Source organism: Lampetra fluviatilis, chromosome 2 (assembly GCF_964198595.1).
Source record: "Lampetra fluviatilis chromosome 2, kcLamFluv1.1, whole genome shotgun sequence".
In the NCBI taxonomy this organism is placed as follows: domain Eukaryota; kingdom Metazoa; phylum Chordata; class Hyperoartia; order Petromyzontiformes; family Petromyzontidae; genus Lampetra; species Lampetra fluviatilis.
In genome coordinates this window covers 35,624,911-35,644,683 of record NC_136276.1, presented here as the reverse complement: position 1 = coordinate 35,644,683, position 19,773 = coordinate 35,624,911, and the positions used below count along the sequence as shown (strand labels likewise).

Below are 19,773 nucleotides of genomic sequence, written 5' to 3'. Positions count from 1 at the left end.
CAAAGGCGGCCGGGCGTGGTGCTGGCCACCCACCTCCTCGTATGCCATGCTGGCCTTCATAGGTGCTCGCTAACAGAACTTGCCCCAACAGTCTGCTAAGGCTATACGGGAGATATTTGTCTTTTTGTGTGTATGTCTGTTTGTATGTTTATGTATGTGTTTATGTGTTTGTGTGTGTTTGTATGTGTTGTGTGTCTGTGTGTGTGTTGCGTGTGTGGTGTGTGTGTTTATGTGTATGTACATGTGTGTTTGTGTGTGTGTCGTGTGTGTGTTGTGTCTGTATGTGTGTGTTGCGTGTGTGTTTGTGTTTGTGTGTGTGTGTCCGTGTGTGCGTTAACTCGCCGCGCGGCCACCCCAGTGGCGGAGAGAAGCCGGATCGGGGACAGCTTCGTGGAGCGCTCCGTCCAGCAGGCGATCCACAGCGTGGACAGCGCCATCAACTCAACGCGCCGCGCGCTCTTCGGCAGGTGCCGTGCTCCCGCAGCGTCCCCGGCGGGGCCCCCGGGTTGGGCAGGGAAGGGGCACCGCGTTCTCGAGGGCTGCTCTCGCCCCGTGCCCAAACGTTTCTCTGGGCGAGGGAAGTTTCGAGTTGATGTGTTTAACCAGGCGACAACTGCAGGGACCAAAGGCAGCTGGCTCGCCAAAGTGACAGAGATAAAACTAATAACATGCAGTAGAGCAGTGAAGCAAATCGTACGATTGGTTTGAAGTTACAGAAACGTGAAGCAGATACAGGGTGACGATTGTACAGAACGTTCTGACCTGCCCCTACTCTTCTGATTCTGAATAGGCACACTGACAAGAGTTCTGATGTCAAATGCCATTCTATGTGAGGCTATCGTGACTAAATGGATGGCTTTGCATCAAATTGTGATGTAGTTGAAACTTGTCAACAACACTGCGGCCTTAAAATGAAAATAATAAAGTAAATAAATAATTAAAACATCTCTCAAATCTGGTTGACAAGTGTGCTGAGTCTCAACGAGGTTTTGCGGTAAATACTCCGCTGGCCGCGATGGATAATGCTTCACGAACGAAATGGCGCGTTTAGCTGAAGAACGGCTTCCCGTCAACCGCGGCAGCGTCCCCCGTGTCAAGGGGGGTGGCGGGTGGGCGCCGCCTAATGAATCGCAAAACAACGGACACGGGTCCGTTTCTTTTTTTATTTAGCGTGCGGCTCAAAGAGAAATCTGGCGAGTGCACGCAGAGTCTGTCACGCCTGAGGTCAGAGGTTGGTCCGTGCGGATTCTGCCCAAACAATTTCTCGATCGGACTCAATGCACTTGGGGGAGGCACGCCGCTGCTTCGAACGTTTCATGGGAGGGCTCGATTTGGGAAACGTTTGCACGACACGGTGGCCTGCTTTGTGAATTAATACGCAGCCCGCATGGGAACAATGAAACCTTTGGGAGCTTTGAAAGAAAAAAATATGGAAAAACTACGGCTGAATTCTTTTATGATGGGAATGTCTACAGCATACGGGTTCAAATGCTTCACTGAAAAGTAAAACAAAGTAACGCCAGCATCGTTTTCAATAATTATAATAATATCCATAAACGTCTGCTAAGAATTTCAGTTTGTTCGGTGGTGATATTACTCGTTAATTTCGTTTCCCAACCACAAATGTGCTCTATGTTACAGACACCAGATCTAGCAAGAACTCTGAATGAGAAACAGTCTTCATGAGTAAAGATAGCCAGGCTTCAGCAGAGTATCCAGGTTCACCATGATAGCCAGGTTGTGTGCACACAAAGGGATTGTTATCCTCCAAAGGTGTCGGCGTCGAGCAATATCTGAACCAGTCCCGAGCCCCTCCCCAGCCACCCTGTTAACCAACCAGCACTGACGTCTGGTGAAGTATGGTCAAACAACCCTCATGGACAGACACGGCGCGGGGAAGCCTTCATCCAGCGGTGGATTGACAAAGGGGCTCTACTTACAGTCCGTGTCCTCCGTGACTGTGAGATGCTTTGGACTGTTAGATAAATCCAAAACTTTTTAGACTTTTTGAAGAAGAAAAAACATCCCCAGATAGTGCAGTTTCTAGGGAAAGTGGGAAACAAGGGTGTGCTTCCGAAACTCGGGAGAATACAGCAATGGTGGAAGTGGCCATGGGGGCAATAGGCGCCACGTACCGGATTATAAGACGCACCATCAACTTTTTACTTAAAAATTAAAAGGGATAAAAATTGTGTCAAATACCCCCGAGGATACGGCACGATTCTAAGAGGCGGCGCTCTCCCCAGAATAAACGAGCGCGTTCCGATGTCACTGCGAGCGTACCCCCGCTTCGGCCTCTCTTCGAGCGTCATGCTCTCGCTCGTGACCTCCGCCTGATGAGTTTAACATCGGTGATTCCCGGTGGGTGTGCGGTGCGGTGCCCCCCAGGCAGCCTCACAGCCCCAGCGACCTGCTGGCGCTCTTCCGCTACCCGCGCGACCCCTACACGGTGGAGCAGGCGCGCGCCGGGGAGATCTTCGAGCGCACGCTGCAGCTCATCCAGGAGCACGTGGGCAACGGACTCACGGTCGACGCCAACGGCACCAGTGAGTGGCGCGGTCGGAAGCGGGCAGGCCGCCCTGGTTAATCCCGCGCGTGTACCGACCGTAAAAAATACTCGCCGCCCGCTTCACGGTGGACGTTGAAGATCTCCTGAAGTCATCGTAAACGAGTGGCCAATTCGAAATTATTAGCCGCAAATTACCAAAGAGGAATTACACACAGCGGTGATCATTGCCCCCCTGCTGGCAGACTGATGCCCGCTTGCAGGCCAGGTGCCAAGTCACTTTGTTTCCACGTAGGGACAGCTGCCACTGGGGGGTACCCTTCCAATGTTTGGGTTGACACGGGATGTAGTTGTTCATCTCGTCTAAAGCGCTTTTGTAGACGTGATCGCGAAAAGGGAAGGCTGTTAAAAACATTGCATTAATTTTATTATTATCATGGGGTTGCCACCTCCAAGGTACAAAAATACGAAATATTTTGTTCTACCAAATGGTTAAAAGCAATATGTACCATCCTACTTGCATTGTAGGAAACGTATTTGTTCTGCAATGCATAGTTGTCTTCTCTCTAATGTTCGAATTACTTCCCGGCCGTACTTTGTTTTATTCCTTTTATAATTTTGGTAAACCCAGGGTGAGTCATACAAACGAGACTCTCTCCCGGTCTCTTGGGTTCTCACCTGGTACAATTGAATATACTTGCATTTTAACCCAAATAGGGGGGAAACTACATATGAACACGAATCGTCATGAGCGTTGTATTATTGTTATTACTACGGAACTGGCAAATAACTTAGGGACTATTAACGGCCTGGGACGACTCAAGAGATTTGTCAGAGTAGCAGCTGCCTCAACCGGAAGTTGAACAGGAAGTTAAAAAGCAGGGCAGGTGACAATCCTGGGCTGTGTGGCACTCGAGATGAACTCCGTTTTTAACCCCCTTGGTGTCAAAATAGCAGGGTGAATCTTGCGTGCAGTGCAGACGTTAACTGTGTGTACTTTTTACCCATCAGCCGTGTGTGGTATTTTATGGCGTTGCATTTAAAATGCTGCAGAAATTAACACCTCTATTGTGTCTTAGACTGTGGCCTAATGTTTGAGTGTAGGCCATTGTGGACTGCCCTATTGTCGCAGTGGAATAAGGTTGAGTCTTAAAATAGTTTTGTGCCTTTTGTGACAGACGAGCACCGCACATCGCAAGCGTGTTCTTATCCTCGCGCCGGGTATTGGCGCCATTCTCATAGTGCAAGGATATATCACGGAATTGCTGTTGCACTGACGGGTGCAGACCTCCAGTAGGGGGGTGATGTTGCGACATGGTTTTAATAACATTTTAAATGTGGATCATGCCGCCAGCACACGTGGCCCGGCCTTTTCCCAAACAACACCACGGGATCTTTAACGTCCACTGCACGGCAGACGGGGTTTGCATTTCGGTTAACGCAGCCGCCGTGCTCTGCGTGCGACGCAAGCACTCGCGTCACCGGCGTGTGTGGCGTGCCGCCGCGTGGGTTCGCAGCGCTGTACAGGTTCAACGACCTGGTGTCGCCGCGCTACCTGAACCTCATCGCGAACCTGTCGGGCTGCACCGCGCACCGCCGCTCCGACAACTGCTCGGACATCTGCTTCCACCAGAAGTACCGCACGCACGACGGCACCTGCAACAACCTGCAGCACCCGATGTGGGGCGCGTCGCTGACGCCCTTCGAGCGCCTCCTCAAGCCCGTGTACGAGAACGGCCTCAACCGGCCGCGCGGCTTCACGCCCGAGGCGCCTGTCAACGGCTTCCCGCTGCCGGGGCCCCGCCTCGTGTCCACCGCCATGATCGGCACGGACAGCGTCACGCCGGACGACCGCTACACGCACATCCTCATGCAGTGGGGGCAGTTCCTGGACCACGACCTCGACCTGACGGTGGCGGCGCTCAGCCAGTCGCGCTTCTCCGACGGGCGGCCCTGCGGCGCCGTCTGCACCAACGACCCGCCGTGCTTCCCCATCGCGATCCCGCCCGACGACCGCAGGGTGCGCGACGCGCGCTGCATGTTCTTCGCGCGCTCCAGCCCCGTGTGCGGCAGCGGCGTGACCTCGCTGCTCATGAACTCCGTGCACCCGCGCGAGCAGATCAACCGGCTGACCTCGTACGTCGACGCCTCCAACGTGTACGGGAGCTCGGAGCGCGAGTCGCGCGAGCTGCGCGACCTGGCCGGCCGCCGGGGCCTGCTGAGGCGGGGCGTCGTGCAGCGCTCGGGCAAGGCGCTGCTGCCCTTCGCCACGGGCCCGCCCACCGAGTGCATGCGCGACGAGAACGAGAGCCCCGTGCCGTGCTTCCTGGCGGGCGACCAGCGCTCCAACGAGCAGCTGGGCCTCACGGCCATGCACACGCTGTGGTTCCGCGAGCACAACCGCGTCGCCGCCGAGCTGCTGCGGCTCAACCCGCACTGGGACGGCGACGCCGTCTACCACGAGGCGCGCAAGGTCGTGGGCGCGCTCGTGCAGCACGTCACCTACGCCCACTGGCTGCCCAAGATCCTGGGCGAGGTCGGCATGAAGCGCCTCGGCGACTACCGGGGCTACGACCCCAACGTCAACGTGGGCATCTTCAACGCCTTCGCCACGGCCGCCTTCCGCTTCGGCCACACGCTCATCAACCCCGTGCTCTACCGCCTCGACGACTCCTTCCAGCCCATCCCCCAGGGGAACCTGCCCCTCCACAGGGCGTTCTTCTCGCCGTACCGCATCGTCAACGAGGGCGGCATCGACCCCCTGCTGCGCGGGATGTTTGCCGTCCCCGGCAAGATGAGGGTCCCATCCGAGCTGCTCAACACGGAGCTGACGGAGCGGCTGTTCTTCATGGCTCACACCGTCGCCCTGGACCTGGCGGCCACCAATATCCAGCGCGGCCGGGATCACGGCATCCCGCCCTACAACGACTACAGGCTCTTCTGCAACCTCACGTCGGCCCGCGACTTCGAGGACTTGCGCAACGAGATTAGGAACCCGCACATACGGGAAAAGCTCCGGAGGTACTGTCATTCACCGCTTCATTTACTCATTGGAAATTGATATCCTAATTGCATTGCCACTAATAACAAGCTGTGCGTCGTGCTAATTGGCGAGCCTTTGATGAATGGCCACAGAGTCCGTTGCTCGGATTTCTATTGATAAATTGCGTGGCCGTAGTTTCGTGGCGCTAAGTAAATGCAATTGTGTTTCAAGCTAATTGTTTGCTTATGTTGCAGATGACACTTGAAATATAATATTTCTCCATTATGACGTGAATAATGACAGGGGTTTCTTTTTTTCTTCTTATATAGTCTAATGTCGCAGAAAGCTGGCCGAACGCAGCACACAATCTTGAGTTTTATTTTTATTTTTGGTATTATTATGTGAGAGAGGACACGTAAGGGAAGTGGAGCATGCGTGACGGGAGGGCCGAGTTCACTCTCCCAGCTCACTGGGCACGTGTCCAATGGCCCCCGTGCGGCCTTTGCTTCGCGGACTCCACGGAGCCCGGGCGGCACTGCCCTGCGCACCACCCACGTGGTGGCCAGACTGGCCGGCTGGCTCAGCGGTGGAGGGGGCAGCTAGCAAACGAAGCGTTACCAAGGTTAACAATTAAAATCCTACATCATGGGACCTCCTTTGCCAGTGCCGAGATATGAGAATAGGTTTTCCCCTTTTTTATGGCAACAAACAGGTGTTAAGTAACACCAAACTGTTTTCTTTTGAGCCTCGTCTCAAAACGGTGTTAGACCAAAGGACGCCAAAAGGCGTGCTCTGGTCTAACACCGTTTGGTGTTTTAACATATTAGCACCTGTTTTGTTGCCAGAAAAAAGGGGAAAACCTATTCTCAATTCAAATCTTGGTTGGGGGGGGGGTGCAACACAGCCCCCTCTTCCTGCTGGAGTCCACGAGGGTGCCACGGTGGCGAGATGTTAACTACCTCGCCTGGTATACGGGAGGTCGTGGGTTTCACCCCGACGCCTCTATATTCTCTCCCCGTGGTCGCGTGGGTCCTCCTGTTTTTCCCTCCACATTTAGAATCAACGCACGTTTAGAGTATTTGGCTGCTAGACATTTCCACGTGATCAGCCATTTCGTTCGGCTATCATTTGTGGCCTTGGTCGCATCTGAAAAAGAGCTATACAGCTCAGTGGGGCCTGACCTGGCAAATAAATAAATTGTTTTAGTTTAGTTTATAAAACGAGGAGCGCTTGGTGGGGAAGTCAACAGTGGTTGTCATGGGGTAGAGACTCACCCCATGTCATAGGAATGTGGAATTTCCATCACTGGCTCAGGGCTGTAGACAGGAGATGAGCACCGGCTTTGCGCATCTGAAGAAGAAGAAAGCACTCGATAAATAAAACCAGCCCACTTGGAGGCAGCGGGTGCAGTGGAGGGATTGACATGAACACGACTACTGACATTTACGCAGATTGCACCCCTCCACGTCAGTGCGTGGCTGTGTTGAGGGGTTCTTTGACAAATGTGGGAGGGTGGATTGAAAAAGTGTGTTCGTTGCTCTCAGAGTTTGAGATTTCTTTCACCGTTGGCTCCAGGAACGGATTGGCTCTCATTACCTGAAGTGAATAAAATAATCCAAAGAGAAAAAAAAGCACGTTTCATGAAAGTGTGCAGCAGGCTGTCCCTGACAACAACGACGACGAATACAATCGTGTGAATTTCCGTGCAAGCAGATCGAGCGCTGAAGTTTAAGTCGCGGTTTGCGTGCGCTGACTCGTGATCTGGGGCCTGCGACATCACGCTCGCTAATTGCTCCCAACCACCCGGTCTCCATGGCACTCCGCACTCTCTCGTTTGGCATCACAATCACAGCGCCGTCCTTGGCGCAAGGGTTCACCACCACCCATTGCTCTGCCGCCTGCTAGCAGCTTGCAACGAGCTCCCCTCCTCCTCCTTCAATTCAACTTCGTCCACTCGCCAGCCACGATGGGGCTGAGTGAACGCCTTGCACTGGAACCTGTGTTAAATCAGTCTCACTGCTTCGGATAATTCTAGTCGTGTTGATATGGGGGTCTTTCTTTAGCACGTCCGTCTGGTTCTCTGCCTCCCTGCGTTCCCCTTTCCCTCCTCAAATGTGCGTGGTGCCAAACGCGGTGAATTCTGTCCAGACCTTCTGCCCAAACAGTCGCTCTCTGTTCAGGTCTCTTTTATTTCTTCATTCTTACATTTTAGCTCAAGGTTTCATTCCCCACTGAATTTCTTCTCGGTCGCGAGTAGACCAGTACGGTGGCACGTGACCTTTAGCTCCAGCCAGAGAGCTATACTGAAGGCCGTATGTCGGGTGCAGAAATATTTTTTGAGTCGTTGACCCAGATAGACGTGGCTGTGATTAGATCCTGATCTTAGGAACCTCGAAACAGTAAAGGTTAATCTCAGGCAGGAAGAAATCTTCCTCGTCCGCCTTGCTCCAGGACCAGCACTTTGACTCATACAGCAGCAGCAACGGCTCAACTTCTGTCTTCTCACAGACTCGCAACTCAATTCTGATCGAGTTGTTTCTACTTAATGGGTAGAAACTCTTCATGAAAGTGTGGTCCACTATCGTAGTTGAGCTTTTGATCCCTGAAGCTATCACCGTGCACCACTGCGGGCATCTTCAGGAGAGGCGCACGAGCCTGGAAAGGCGACGCTCGTAGACGCCGCCTTTATATTTCTGGGACCACTGCACGGTTTTACAACGGGCGTGATTTATACCGCGGGTCTCCGGGCGCCAGTGTGACACGTGTGCCAGTGTGACACGTGTGCCAGTGTGACACGTGTGCGTGCGTGCGTGTGCGTGTTTGGTGGTGACGGCAGGCTCTACGGGACGCCTCAGAACATCGACCTCTTCCCGGCGCTCATGGTGGAGGAGCTGGTCCCCGGCACGCGCTTGGGGCCCACGCTGCTGTGCCTGCTGCTCACGCAGTTCCAGCGCCTGCGCGACGGCGACCGGTACGCACGCAGGCCAGCCACCACACGTGGACCGCGACGGTGACGAAGTGTTAACTACCTTGCCTGGTACACAGGCGGTTGTGGGTTCGATCGCACACCATGATGCCTGCTTTATATTTGGAGTTTGCGTGTCTCTCGGTGGTCGTGTGGATTTTTCTCCGGGTCCTCCGGTTTTTCCCTCCGCATTTAGAATCAACGGGCATTCAGAGTATTTGGCTGCTAAACATTTCCACATGATAGGCCACTTTGTTGAGCTGTCATTTGTGGTCAGGTCGCTGGATTATCGTTTTGGTATAGCGGCCCCCCGCCCAATCCAGATCACTGGTCCCCACTCCCCAGCCTCCACACCCCCTCCGTCCCCAGGTTACTAAGGCGACAATACAGAGAGAGGTCATGCATCCAGTCCTCCAGTGAACGGGGTGTTAGTAAGGCATTTGTTTCACGTTGTGGATAAACGTGTTCATTTGTGTCTGCTTTTTTGGAGAAAGAATGCCAATATCTCCGTTGCCTACAAGGGCACATGCATTCCCAGGGCTCTGGGTTTTAGCTTCTTTGTCAAGGTAGCCACTTTGTCAAGGTAGCCACTTTGTCAAGGTAGCCGTTTTGTCAAGGAAGTGTGAGTCTGGCCCCGCGTGTGTTCCTGGCTTTAATTGGGAGCGGTAGCACAGCGGTTCACGCTGTGTGATTTGCCCGACAACCTGATTTCCATTCCTGCTCATGGTCGAGACAAGTGATGATTATCTGAAACAATCTTGGGCCTCCCCTATGTTTACTCAGACTTAAATGAGTACCTGGTACAATGTGTAAACATCAGCATTTGGGAGACAAAGGTGGTCGCGCGTGGTGTGCGTGCCGGCCTTCATAGGTGCTTGCTAACAGAGCTTGCCCCAACAGTATATTATGACTACGTCCCTAGCCTTAAACAGTGACCATTGTTTCATATTCAGCTGAGTTATTCATATTTGGATTATTCAAAAAAGTTTTGAGAATGTTATTTAAAAAAAAAATTAATTAGTTATACCATTAAAATGTTTAATGTTGAAAGATGTTTTTAATCAACATCAAATGAATCCACAGAACAATGAGTCAACAACGTTCACAAATAAGTTAAAATCCATTTTCACATCGACTGTTAGATAGATATAAAATCATGTGTTTATGCAATCATCGCTACCTCGGGAATTAATTTGATTTTGACTTCAAAGGTTTTGGGTTATTACCCGACATGTTATTCAATCCAATTGAGTTTTTAACCCAAAATTGGGATGCAGTATTGGCAACAGCAGTGTTCACCGCTGTGCAATTGACTTGCACAGCAGTGAACAGATGTAACTCATATTTTGGCACAATTCAGAACAACTAAAATAAGCAAAACAACTTAAGGGTCGGCCTTGTCAGTAGCTTTCAAGCACATCGGTGGACCGCCATACACCGCAGTTAACTCAGCTACACACACGCACACATGCACACACACGCACACACATGCACACATGCACACACACACATGCACACACGCACACACGCACACACACGCACACACACGCACATTTTCCCGTGGCAAAATTTGAGGGTTGTTTTTTCTTTAAACCTTCGTGCTCGGTCTCTGCATTTTTTCAGAGCGATGTGGCTCGGCATCCTTGGGCCTGATGCGCATTAATAACGTTAGCTGAAAAACTTTGCTGCCAGCTCCTGGGCTTCCTCTCTAATTTTGTGTGTGTGGTTTGCAAGCACAGCAGCGGATATTTTCTGAGCAGCGCTCTCCCCCAGAAGCACGCTTTTACCGCCGCATCTGCACAGCGATAGTTGGCAGCGTGCCGTCTCAATGACTGCCATGTGCAACGGGAGAGAATTTTGACGGTCAATTTCGGAATGAGAAAAAAACGACACACAAGTGCAACTGTTAAGGCGGCGTACATAGTTTAGCGTTGTCAAAACAAGGTAATGGCATTACTCGTGCCATTGTACAGGTCAACACACTGGGCTTGCAATCCAGAGGTCGCCAGTTCGATTCGATCTCCCTGCGCGGCAGCTGAAACAACGGCGCACGTTTCTTGAATGCCTCAAACTGCTTCTCTCCACCCGGCGGTGTGAATGGGCTCACCAAAGTTATTCGATCGTCTGGCCAATGTGTCAGAGGGGCTCTCCAGAGCTCCCTCCACGTACGTACTTTGAACTTCTTTCGCGCCATACGTAGCCAACCGTGGTAATCGGAGGTGCGGGGGAAGGACAACAAACAGCAGCGAGGCCTCTAGCGTCAGTGGCACGAGCGAGCGAGCGCTGCACCGTCACCTACGCGTCGGCGGTTGACCGACCTCCAGGCCTTGGCTGCGTTTGTGGTGCGTGCGCGAATCAGGTTTTGGTACGAGAACCCCGGCGTGTTCACGCCGGCGCAGCTGACGCAGCTGCGGCAGGCGTCGCTGGCGCGCGTGCTGTGCGACAACGGCGACAGCATCGAGCGGGTGCAGCGCGACGTCTTCGCCGTCGCCGAGTTCCCGCACGGCTACGTCGGCTGCCAGGACATCCCCCGCGTCGACCTGCGCCTCTGGCAGGACTGCTGCGAAGGTGACCCCCGCCCGACCCCTCCCCGGCGTTTCCGTAGCTGACCGGGAGCGTCGTTGCCGGGACGTGCTTTTTTGTTTTTACGGCGCGACACGTGACGTGACGGGTGTCGGCCACGTTGACCGCCGACGCTTCAGCGCCGGTCATCGTTGCGGTCATCGTTGCGGTCATCGTTGCGGTCATCGTTGCGGTCATCGTTGCGGTCATCGTTGCGGTCATCGTTGCGACTCGCAGGTTCACCGGGGCGGGGGGATTAGGAGCCGGGCAGGATTACCCATCCCGGATAGGATCGTCCTTGATATCGTATCGTACGGCGTGTAGCGGCATCAGCGCATCACGGCAACTCTGGGGCCCGGTGCCGAGGGGCACCGCCAGGGGTGCCGGGCGACGTCGTGGTTTTGGGATTGCCTCGGGCCGGGACCGTGGAGGCGCGGCGCCGAGAGTGCCCGCGATGACGGCGGCGCTGTTTGGTTACCAATGACGGCTCCGGTGGCATCGCAGCCATCATCATAGTGAACGTGGCCGAGCGTGGGCTGCAATGCCACGTTATTATTTAATGAAGACGTACATCAGCGTAAGGGAGCAGTGCTCGCAGCGGTTTGCGTGCCGCGCTAGCGGCCACGGCAGCCTGAGCTCGATTCCCCCCCCCCCGCACCTCACTCTGCATTGACCAGCTTGGTGAAGTATGGACTAACAGCTGCTGTGACCCACATGTCATTAAAATGATCTGTGCTATGCTGTACATAAATACCATCTTCTGTGCATCTGGATTATTATTGCAAAGAATGTAATTCCTCTCCGCAAGTTTCGTTCAGTATTCAAACTATTTTGTTTATTAAGCAGCACAGCAAGTATTGTGTAGTGTATGTGGGAGTGCACACGACAAGCTGATAAAGCGTGACTGTGAGCGCGTGTCTATTTTTTGTTTGGATTGTGCTTCTTTGTTGTTTTGTTTCCAGCCACCGTTATCAAATACATGCTGAACACTAAAATAGCATAATAATGAGAATTCTTGGGGGGGTAGAAATTCAAGTCAGCAACTATAAAAAAAAAAAAGTGGATTTCATTGCACTGGTGTAGTTATTGCGGATTCTGTCATGGTGCAATGCTAAGGTTGTTGGTTTCGGCTCCCGGTGCGGAAGTTGGAATGGGCAAGTTTCTCAAATGCCTCCGATTAGCACGGTTGGTTACATGCGGTGGGAAAGAAGTTGAAACAGAGTTACACACAAATATACCCGCGCATACACGGCTCCTCCACAGTCGGTCGATCGGCAGGTCGCGTGAGGTGGGCTAACGTGCGGGCATTCCCACCTTTTCCAAGACGTTTGACCAGCGTGGAAGAGTAGGCCAAACACCCTCTAGAGGGGCTCTCTTGAATGCCCTTTAACGGAGGCCCTCGATCCATCAGTGGCGTGAGCAGGCAGGTGCAGAGCTGCAAATTTGTGTTTCTTTCTCACTGACAAAAATGAATGAAGCGTGGATTTCATCGCAACGGTATCCAAACGACTTTCAAATTTTGCACTTTCGTCCTATTTTGAGTTTTTTTTTTATTCCAGTGAAATCTTTTGGTGTAAAGTTATTCGAGTAACTGCTGCTCTCTGTCTGACACTTTTACGTGTTTTTTGTTGTTACAGTTTCAACACGCTGAACTTTTTCGCTCCCTTTTATCAGAAAAAAAACCGAGAGATAATACAACGCAGATGGAGGGAGCGCCCGCTAGCTGCTGTGCTTCGCTTGAGATCTTCAAAGGATAAAAAAAAAAGTCGACACTTGAACGTTTTAGCGCGAACTTGCATACATCTTTTAGAACAAGTGCATTAGCCTGTGACATTTTAACTTACTATTCTGAAAACAATGTTGTTTCCTTTCTAACGTTTGGTTCTCGGTAACTTGTAGCGGACATGCTCCGTGTTCCGAGTGTGCGCAGGGCTACGGGGCTATCTTGCTTTCATCTCGGCCTTTCAAACAACCGACCCAGTCGGATTGCGACGTGCCCAGTTGAGGTATAGCTTTGCCCTGACTGAGATTAATAAAGTCGACATTTGTTCGTGAGGGATGCATTTTAAGCATTGTTTAATTGCCGTTTAGGATTCAAATTGTTTTGACTCTTTCATAAAATTAACTTGTTGATGTTTCACGCGACGATTTTCTGATCGCTGCTAGGTTGGCTTGGTGTACCCTGCACTCTCGTGGGATTATCACCGTAAGGTACTGCCACGAGAGTGCAGGGTACACCAATCCACAGTGAGCCCACGTCATGACACCCTGTGTATTACTACACTCGTATGAGCAGCTTTATAGGAATATAGGGAATAAGAAGGACAAAAAAAGCCAAGATGGCTGCGTCGTTGCCAAACTAATTCTCAGAAAGAGCGTTCCTTGACTGTTCCGGTCGAGATGAAGCTCTGCACTCAAGTTTCCCAAGAAAAGCCGTGATTCTGTTTGGCAAGAAAAATGTGTTTCTCCGAAATAATCAGAACGCCCAACATTTTACACTTTTGTCCGAAACACGCGACAAAGGAATGCCCGCTTTGATGTAAGCATGCGCACTGGATCACTTTAATGTGCTGAGTCCAGACGCGTGAACGCCGCCGTGCCAGTGAATTTCATTCGGGAATGTTTTTTTCATGCTGCTCGGAATTTTGTCATCTGTCAGGCAGGCCCCGTGCAGCGCAGGCTCGCAGACTTGTGGCGTGGAGAGAGAAGAGAAAGTGGCTTTAAATAGATTGTTTGGGCTCGTGCCACAAAGATGTGTTGCTGAAATTGGCTACACGCCATAACCTGACAGCCCAGGTGAACAGCGCCATCCTTTAGGCTGCACCGTCGTGGCAGATTGATGAAGTGCAAGATATATATTTACGCACACAGAACTTCCGTGCCTCTGTATATGTGCCGAGCGTGGATGTACATTTGCGATAAAAAGTATAGTACTGACGTGATTATCATCATTATTATTATTCCGTCATGGATATCGTGGTACCACTGCACCACCGCACTTAGATATACGGTGTGTAATGCAGCAGCAGCAGCAGGAAACGCACGTAAGTTCGGCCCTTGGGAGCAAGGCCCTGTGTGATTATACCCACAGTGTGCTTGTATCAGAAGCTGCCCGTTAACCTTGTCCCCACTAGTACAATGTAAACACGTGTTACTCAAAACTGTGCTTATACCCAGTTTACACAGTACAGTGCGACAAAAAAACACTGTGAGGTATATATTTGTTTTTATTTAAAAAAAAATTCACCTGCAAAATTTCTTGAGGTGGTGAAACAGCTATCTCTCGTTTGCTGAGGGTGCCCATCGAACGCCGCCTGCCGTTCGTCCCACCGGCTGTTGCCAATGAATTCGAACCCCCGGGTCCCCCCGTGCCGCAGGGCTGACGCGAGCCGCCCTTACCGCTGTGACAGATTGCAGGAGCCGTGCCCAGTTCCAGTCGCTGGGGCATCGCCAGCGGGGCAAGCGCAGCGCCCACTTCAGCTTCCCTGGAGAGGGCCCGGAGAGAGACACGCGGCATGGCGAGCGCCAGCCTGCCAGGTGGGGCGTCGTCGTCATTGACATCGTCGTCAGTCGATCATCACGACCGTCATCGTCATTGTTCGATCATCATCAGTATTTGATCACCTCTGATGAGCACGGTTGGCTACGTACGGTGCGAAAGAAGTTCAACATACATACATCATTATGATTTGATCATTGTCATCATGATCAGCATTACTAGATTGTCAGGACGGTCATCATGACGGTTATTGTTATTATTTTATAATTATTTTATCATAATGGTCGTCATCTTCATTATCATAATTTGAACATCATAATTATCTAGGGCATCGTCAGCATCGCCATAATAATCATCATTAGATCATAATTTTTTCAAATAATTTAATATTTCACCTGTAAAATCCCTTCAGATTGAAAATCTCCATTGAAAGGTGTCATCATCACCTCCGATTAGCACGGTTGGCTGCGTACGGCGCGAAAATTTTTTAACATTCAGTACACACACATAATCATCATCATCATATCAACATCCATCCCTGTCATCATCTTTCTAGGAAAGTGCCTTTCTCAACACAGGGCCTCACTGTGCAGACGAGGGAGTCGACAATTATCGTGCTCTGTTGACTTTCTTTGCTGTAGCCGCTCGTACTTTCGTTTGTTTCCATGACCCAGGTGCCCCTGAAATAGACTTGTCGTCTCGATGGGCATAAACAGAATTCAAAATCTGCCTCTCCCCCTGGTTGAGGCCAAGTGTAAAGCAGTTGATAATTAGTATGCAGTGTTAACATAATTAGTATTAACTAGGTCGGTATCCCTAAAGAGGTGCGGTTAAATGGATACCCCTGAAGCGATATCTGAGTTTCATTGCTTTGACACGTTCAGGATGCGTGAGTGAACGCGAGTCGAAAGCTCGAGCCAGATCTAACAGAGAGAGAGACGGTTGTTGCTGATGCACATCTTGCAGTTCACCAGCATTGGTTCAAGCGAGCCTGACTCGGCTGGTGAGGCGCTGAATGTCAAAACCAGTGACAAGATGCACTCACGGGAAGCCGCGTCGGCGCCGATGGGATGTGTAAAGACGCACGCGGACATCATCATTTACATCATCCGCACCTAGCTTACACAACAAAGGCTCATTCCTAACAGCGTGCTTCAGCCGCACCGAACCTCACAAAAATAATATTCAAGGCCTACCTTGGCTCCTCACACCCTCAACCAGTATATATACAAGGACTGTTTTCTTGGAATTTCTCTCACTTGATACAGCTATCGTGCTGTGACGGTTCCACCTCAAGACGGAAGCTTGTGTTGCCTCCGAAACGTCGTGATTTTTATTTTACTTTTATTAATTTTAATTTTTTACCTACGTGACTTTACCGAAAAAACCTAAGAATATCATGATGATGATGATCGCGTCTAAAGCGTGGTCAGAGCGGTCCAAAATTAATGCGGAGGATGTAGGACGTTGGCAGGAAATTTTTGCTTTCATCAGTTCCTCCCCCCCCCGCGCGATGGTAGTTTGCACCGATAGAAAGTAAAACATCCTGCCTCCAAAAGAACACACAAGCACAAGTGTTCGCGGATAGGACCGCTTCACGTAATTAATTGTGATTTACGAGCTGACATCTGCGTTGTAAAGGACCCTTTAATCTCGCTGTAATCACTCGGGCTCTGCAGATTGTTGAACAATGTGGTGGTGCTAGCTGGAGCAACAAGGCGTTGCAGGCAACAAGGCAGAGACGACAAACGACGGCGGCGGCTAAGTTGACCGCGTCTGTCACGCGGCACGTGGCGAGGGTGTCCCACTCCCAGAGGTCGCAACCGGGTACCCGATACCCGTACCCTACCCGATACCCGGCTACCCGTACCTGGCCGGGTACGGGTACGGGTAGCCGTTTGCAACCCTGGTGCGGCCGGGTACGGGTAGGCCGTGAGTCACTGGTGAGTCACCGTTTGCCACTCATTTCTCGGGTAGGGTACGGGTACCCATTTGCGACCCTGGTGCGGCCGGGTACGGGTCCGGGTAAGGAATCAAAACCCTTTTGCGACCTCTGCTCCTCCGCCGAGGCACCACGCGGTGGGACGCGTCCCCGGGTACGCGGATCTGGAGGGCTGCAGACGCAACGAGTTGTTTGGCAGTGGGATCTTGGCGTGGCTCACGACGAGGTTGTTGGCTCGTCTCGGCTGGGACTCAAAGGCGTCGTGCTGACCCGCGAGCAAGGGAGGTCCCTCGCAGAGGCCGCTCGCTGGAAACCGCAAACCTCGCGATGTCCGCCCAATGCCGCTCTCACGCCCCTCGCTCTTTATGGGGTTGGGTTGTTGTTTTTAAACGCCAGAGCGGCACTTTAATTTTTTCTTCCCAAGACCTTCTCTCCCGGTCATTGCGGATATATCTGAACCGAGGATCTCCCCTCGTTTGACGTTAAGAGGCGCTCGCTACCTGGATTTGTCCCAACAGCCCATCTAGGTTCTAGATTTGAAGTTTTCGTGACTGCAATGATCCATACTCTTTGGTTCTTTCGGTAAAGTCATGTAGGTGAAAATAAAAAATAAAATAAAAATTAAAATAACTAAATTAAATTAAGACGTTTCGGAAGCAACACAAGCCTCCGTCATCAGGTAGGACAGCCACAGCAAGACAAAAAGCCCATCTAGGCGATGCGAGGTGTCTTGGGGTTGAGCTTATGGCGCAGCTGTTAGTGCACTGGGCTATGAATCTTCTGGAAAGCCGAGTTTCATTCCCGGCCACGGCGGCTCACATCAGTAGCGATGGGATGTCTGCCCTGGTCCTAATCCCTCTTCCCCCATCACCAGCGTAAACTGAACAGCGCGGTCGAGTATGGTACGGACAAACAAGCCAACCGCCGATGGGGAGGTCTCCCTGTGGTGAGCAGGAGCTTCCAGGGCTGCACCTTTATCTTTAGATGTTAGGGAGGTGGTAAGGTAGGTTAAGAAGTATGTACGTAAGTGTGTGTGTATGTTGAACTTATTTCGCACCGTGCGTAGCCATCCGTGCTAAGCGGAGGTGCGCGGGAAGAACAACAAACTAAACACAAAAATAAGTTTTAAAGAAATTAGCTTTCAATCTAGATTTAAAAGTGTATAGCTCCAGTGGCTTCCTAATATCAGAAGAGCGTTCCAGACGGCCACAGAGGAACATCTTAAAGCGTGCGATGAAGTGAATGTCTTTGTTCATTGAGTATGAGCTGGGTGAGGATATGGTGGCTTCATTGAGCCTGTGATTGCTGTGGTGAATGTATTTATTTTGCTTTGTCAGTGCCCACAACAACAGCTCAAACTTGACTTCAGCCAATGCCATCCCGAGGCATCAGGATATCGACCAGATTGATTTCCGCTCGTTCGTGGACGACATGCAAAAGACCATCAGGACGCTACATCAGCAGGTACTGAGCTTTGAAGTCATCAATCGCGAGAGTAGAGATTGCCGGCAATGAAATTCTGTTAATTTTTTTATTTAAAGCTTTCGTGACTGCAGGGATTCATATTATTGGTTCTTTCGATAAAGTCACGTAGAAGGGAAATGATAAAATAATATAAATATAATATTTCCCTTCTACGTGACTTTACCGAAAGAACCAAGAAAATTCTGTTCATTGTTTGAGACGTTCCAGAGCTTTGCATTGCACGGGGTGGCTTGGGTAGTAGTGCACTGCAACTATTCCCAGCCACGGTTGAGCATCAGCAGCGAGTGATCGTTAAACAAATTCTTGCGGCCTGGCCTTTCGCCAACACACGCTGACCAGTGTGGTGAAGTATGGATCGAACAAACCCCAGGGCTGACTTGTAATGGGGAGGCCTTCACCCAGCAGTGGATTGACCAAAGGCTGTAAAGAATATATATATGTTATTTGACATATTTAAATCACCTAATATTCGAATGAAGTGCTCAGGTGCTCTCTACCCACCGCGGCTATAGCGGTGTTCCGTACGCGTAACCCTCCAGTCGACTTGGAGCTCTGTTTGCGATCCATCGCAAACTCTCCAAACTTCAGGCTGCGTTTCGCACAGATGCACACACACACCGGGAAAGAAAAGAAAAGTCTAAAGTCATTTATCCGGCAATAGATATGCGTAAATCACTTCAGCATACACGCTTCACTTTTTGCCACGTGCATTCGTCCCTTTTTGTGTTAAGTGATGGTGCAAATATTCAATAACTTGCGGCACACATTTACTCGGAGAAATAATATCCCACTGGTGTCCGCCATCTTGCGGTGGCGGTGGTGGGGGGGGTTGGATGCATAGTTTGTTGCGGTAACTCAGCATATTCGTGTGGTGGCGGTGGTGGTGGTGGATGTCACGGACTGCGCAGATCCGCCAGCTGGAGGGGAGTCTGCAGAGCGACGGCTGCGTCGATACCGAGGGGGTGGTCCGCTCGCAGGGCGACGAGTGGAGGAAGGACGACTGCACCGCCTGCCACTGCAAGGTGAGTCGACGGGGCCCCGATGTTAATTTACGTGGGGACATTAAAGTCAGAGCAGTGACAGAATGTAGCCGTATATCACCAAAGTGCTGCGCCAAAAAAAAAATACTGCTGGGCGTGCATCAGCTTTGACAGTTTATATAGAATGAGAGGCACAGGAGAGTGGTGTTTTAAATTATTATTACAAATATAATACTTGTAATATTCACACAAGACACAATTCAAGTGCAGCTCAATGTGGCTCAGTGGTTCAGATCACGTTTCACATCCCATGCCATGGAACTGCAGGAGTGGCTCTCCGGTGTTCTTTTGGGTTGCGCCGCGTGTCGATCAGGCGTCACGTCCGACATCTCGCTCCACGTGCCCTTCGGTGGGAGCCAACGGAGCTCCCAGCGCACGGCATGAAACGTCAGGCATCATGCCGAATCACACGGCGGCACAACCCGAAGACACATCAGGGAACGACACGGAAGCACAACCGCAGACAGCTACGGCGCAGTGGTCGAGTCGATTCGAGGTTAATTTCCCTTAAACGCGTCGCTCCTTTCCGGCACGAATCTGCCCACTCAAAGCGGGGACATCACGTTCACCCTCGTAAACAAAACAATTGAAAATTCTACACAACGAAAATAAAATATACCATCTATAGTTGCTTCGAAATATCAAAATGGAAGCAATTTGTCGCTGCTAGTTAGTCGCTCCGCGCAAGTGCAAAGCGCGGTGTGTTTTGAGTTGCGACCCGAATGCAGTGATGGTAGTCGATCGCTGGTTCCTGACGGCACGCGTGGACCGTCCGTCACGTGCTCTCCGTT

The 19,773-nt window shown here is 51.3% G+C and overlaps 2 protein-coding genes and 1 long non-coding RNA gene across 5 annotated transcripts in view; 1 reads left to right on the top strand and 2 right to left on the bottom strand.

Annotated features, from left to right (window-relative positions):
* The window catches only part of DNMBP (dynamin binding protein), a 348,547-nt gene that overhangs the window by 96,407 nt on the left and 232,367 nt on the right, over positions 1–19,773 (bottom strand). The gene's annotated exons all lie outside the window — the stretch shown is intronic.
* Positions 1–19,773, top strand: part of PXDN (peroxidasin) — a 64,143-nt gene that overhangs the window by 41,406 nt on the left and 2,964 nt on the right. Inside the window, exons 15-22 of one of the 2 annotated variants that reach the window (XM_078875400.1) lie at positions 359–467; positions 2,389–2,546; positions 4,024–5,527; positions 8,326–8,460; positions 10,814–11,022; positions 14,427–14,553; positions 17,795–17,921; positions 18,851–18,964. In XM_078875400.1, coding sequence (XP_078731526.1) covers positions 359–467; positions 2,389–2,546; positions 4,024–5,527; positions 8,326–8,460; positions 10,814–11,022; positions 14,427–14,553; positions 17,795–17,921; positions 18,851–18,964 — 2,483 coding nt within the window. Of the gene's footprint in view, positions 1–358; positions 468–2,388; positions 2,547–4,023; positions 5,528–8,325; positions 8,461–10,778; positions 11,023–14,426; positions 14,554–17,794; positions 17,922–18,850; positions 18,965–19,773 lie in introns of those variants that run through there. The other variant, XM_078875411.1, reaches the window with a different exon arrangement.
* Positions 13,597–19,773, bottom strand: LOC144946497 (uncharacterized). Of its 2 annotated transcripts, none has more exons than XR_013639900.1 (5): positions 19,701–19,773; positions 18,844–18,957; positions 18,444–18,531; positions 14,416–14,546; positions 13,597–13,704 (listed from the first exon to the last, which is right to left on the bottom strand). It is a non-coding gene; the product is annotated as an uncharacterized LOC144946497 (long non-coding RNA). The 2 variants fall into 2 exon arrangements; XR_013639901.1 differs by having other exon boundaries at positions 14,416–14,501.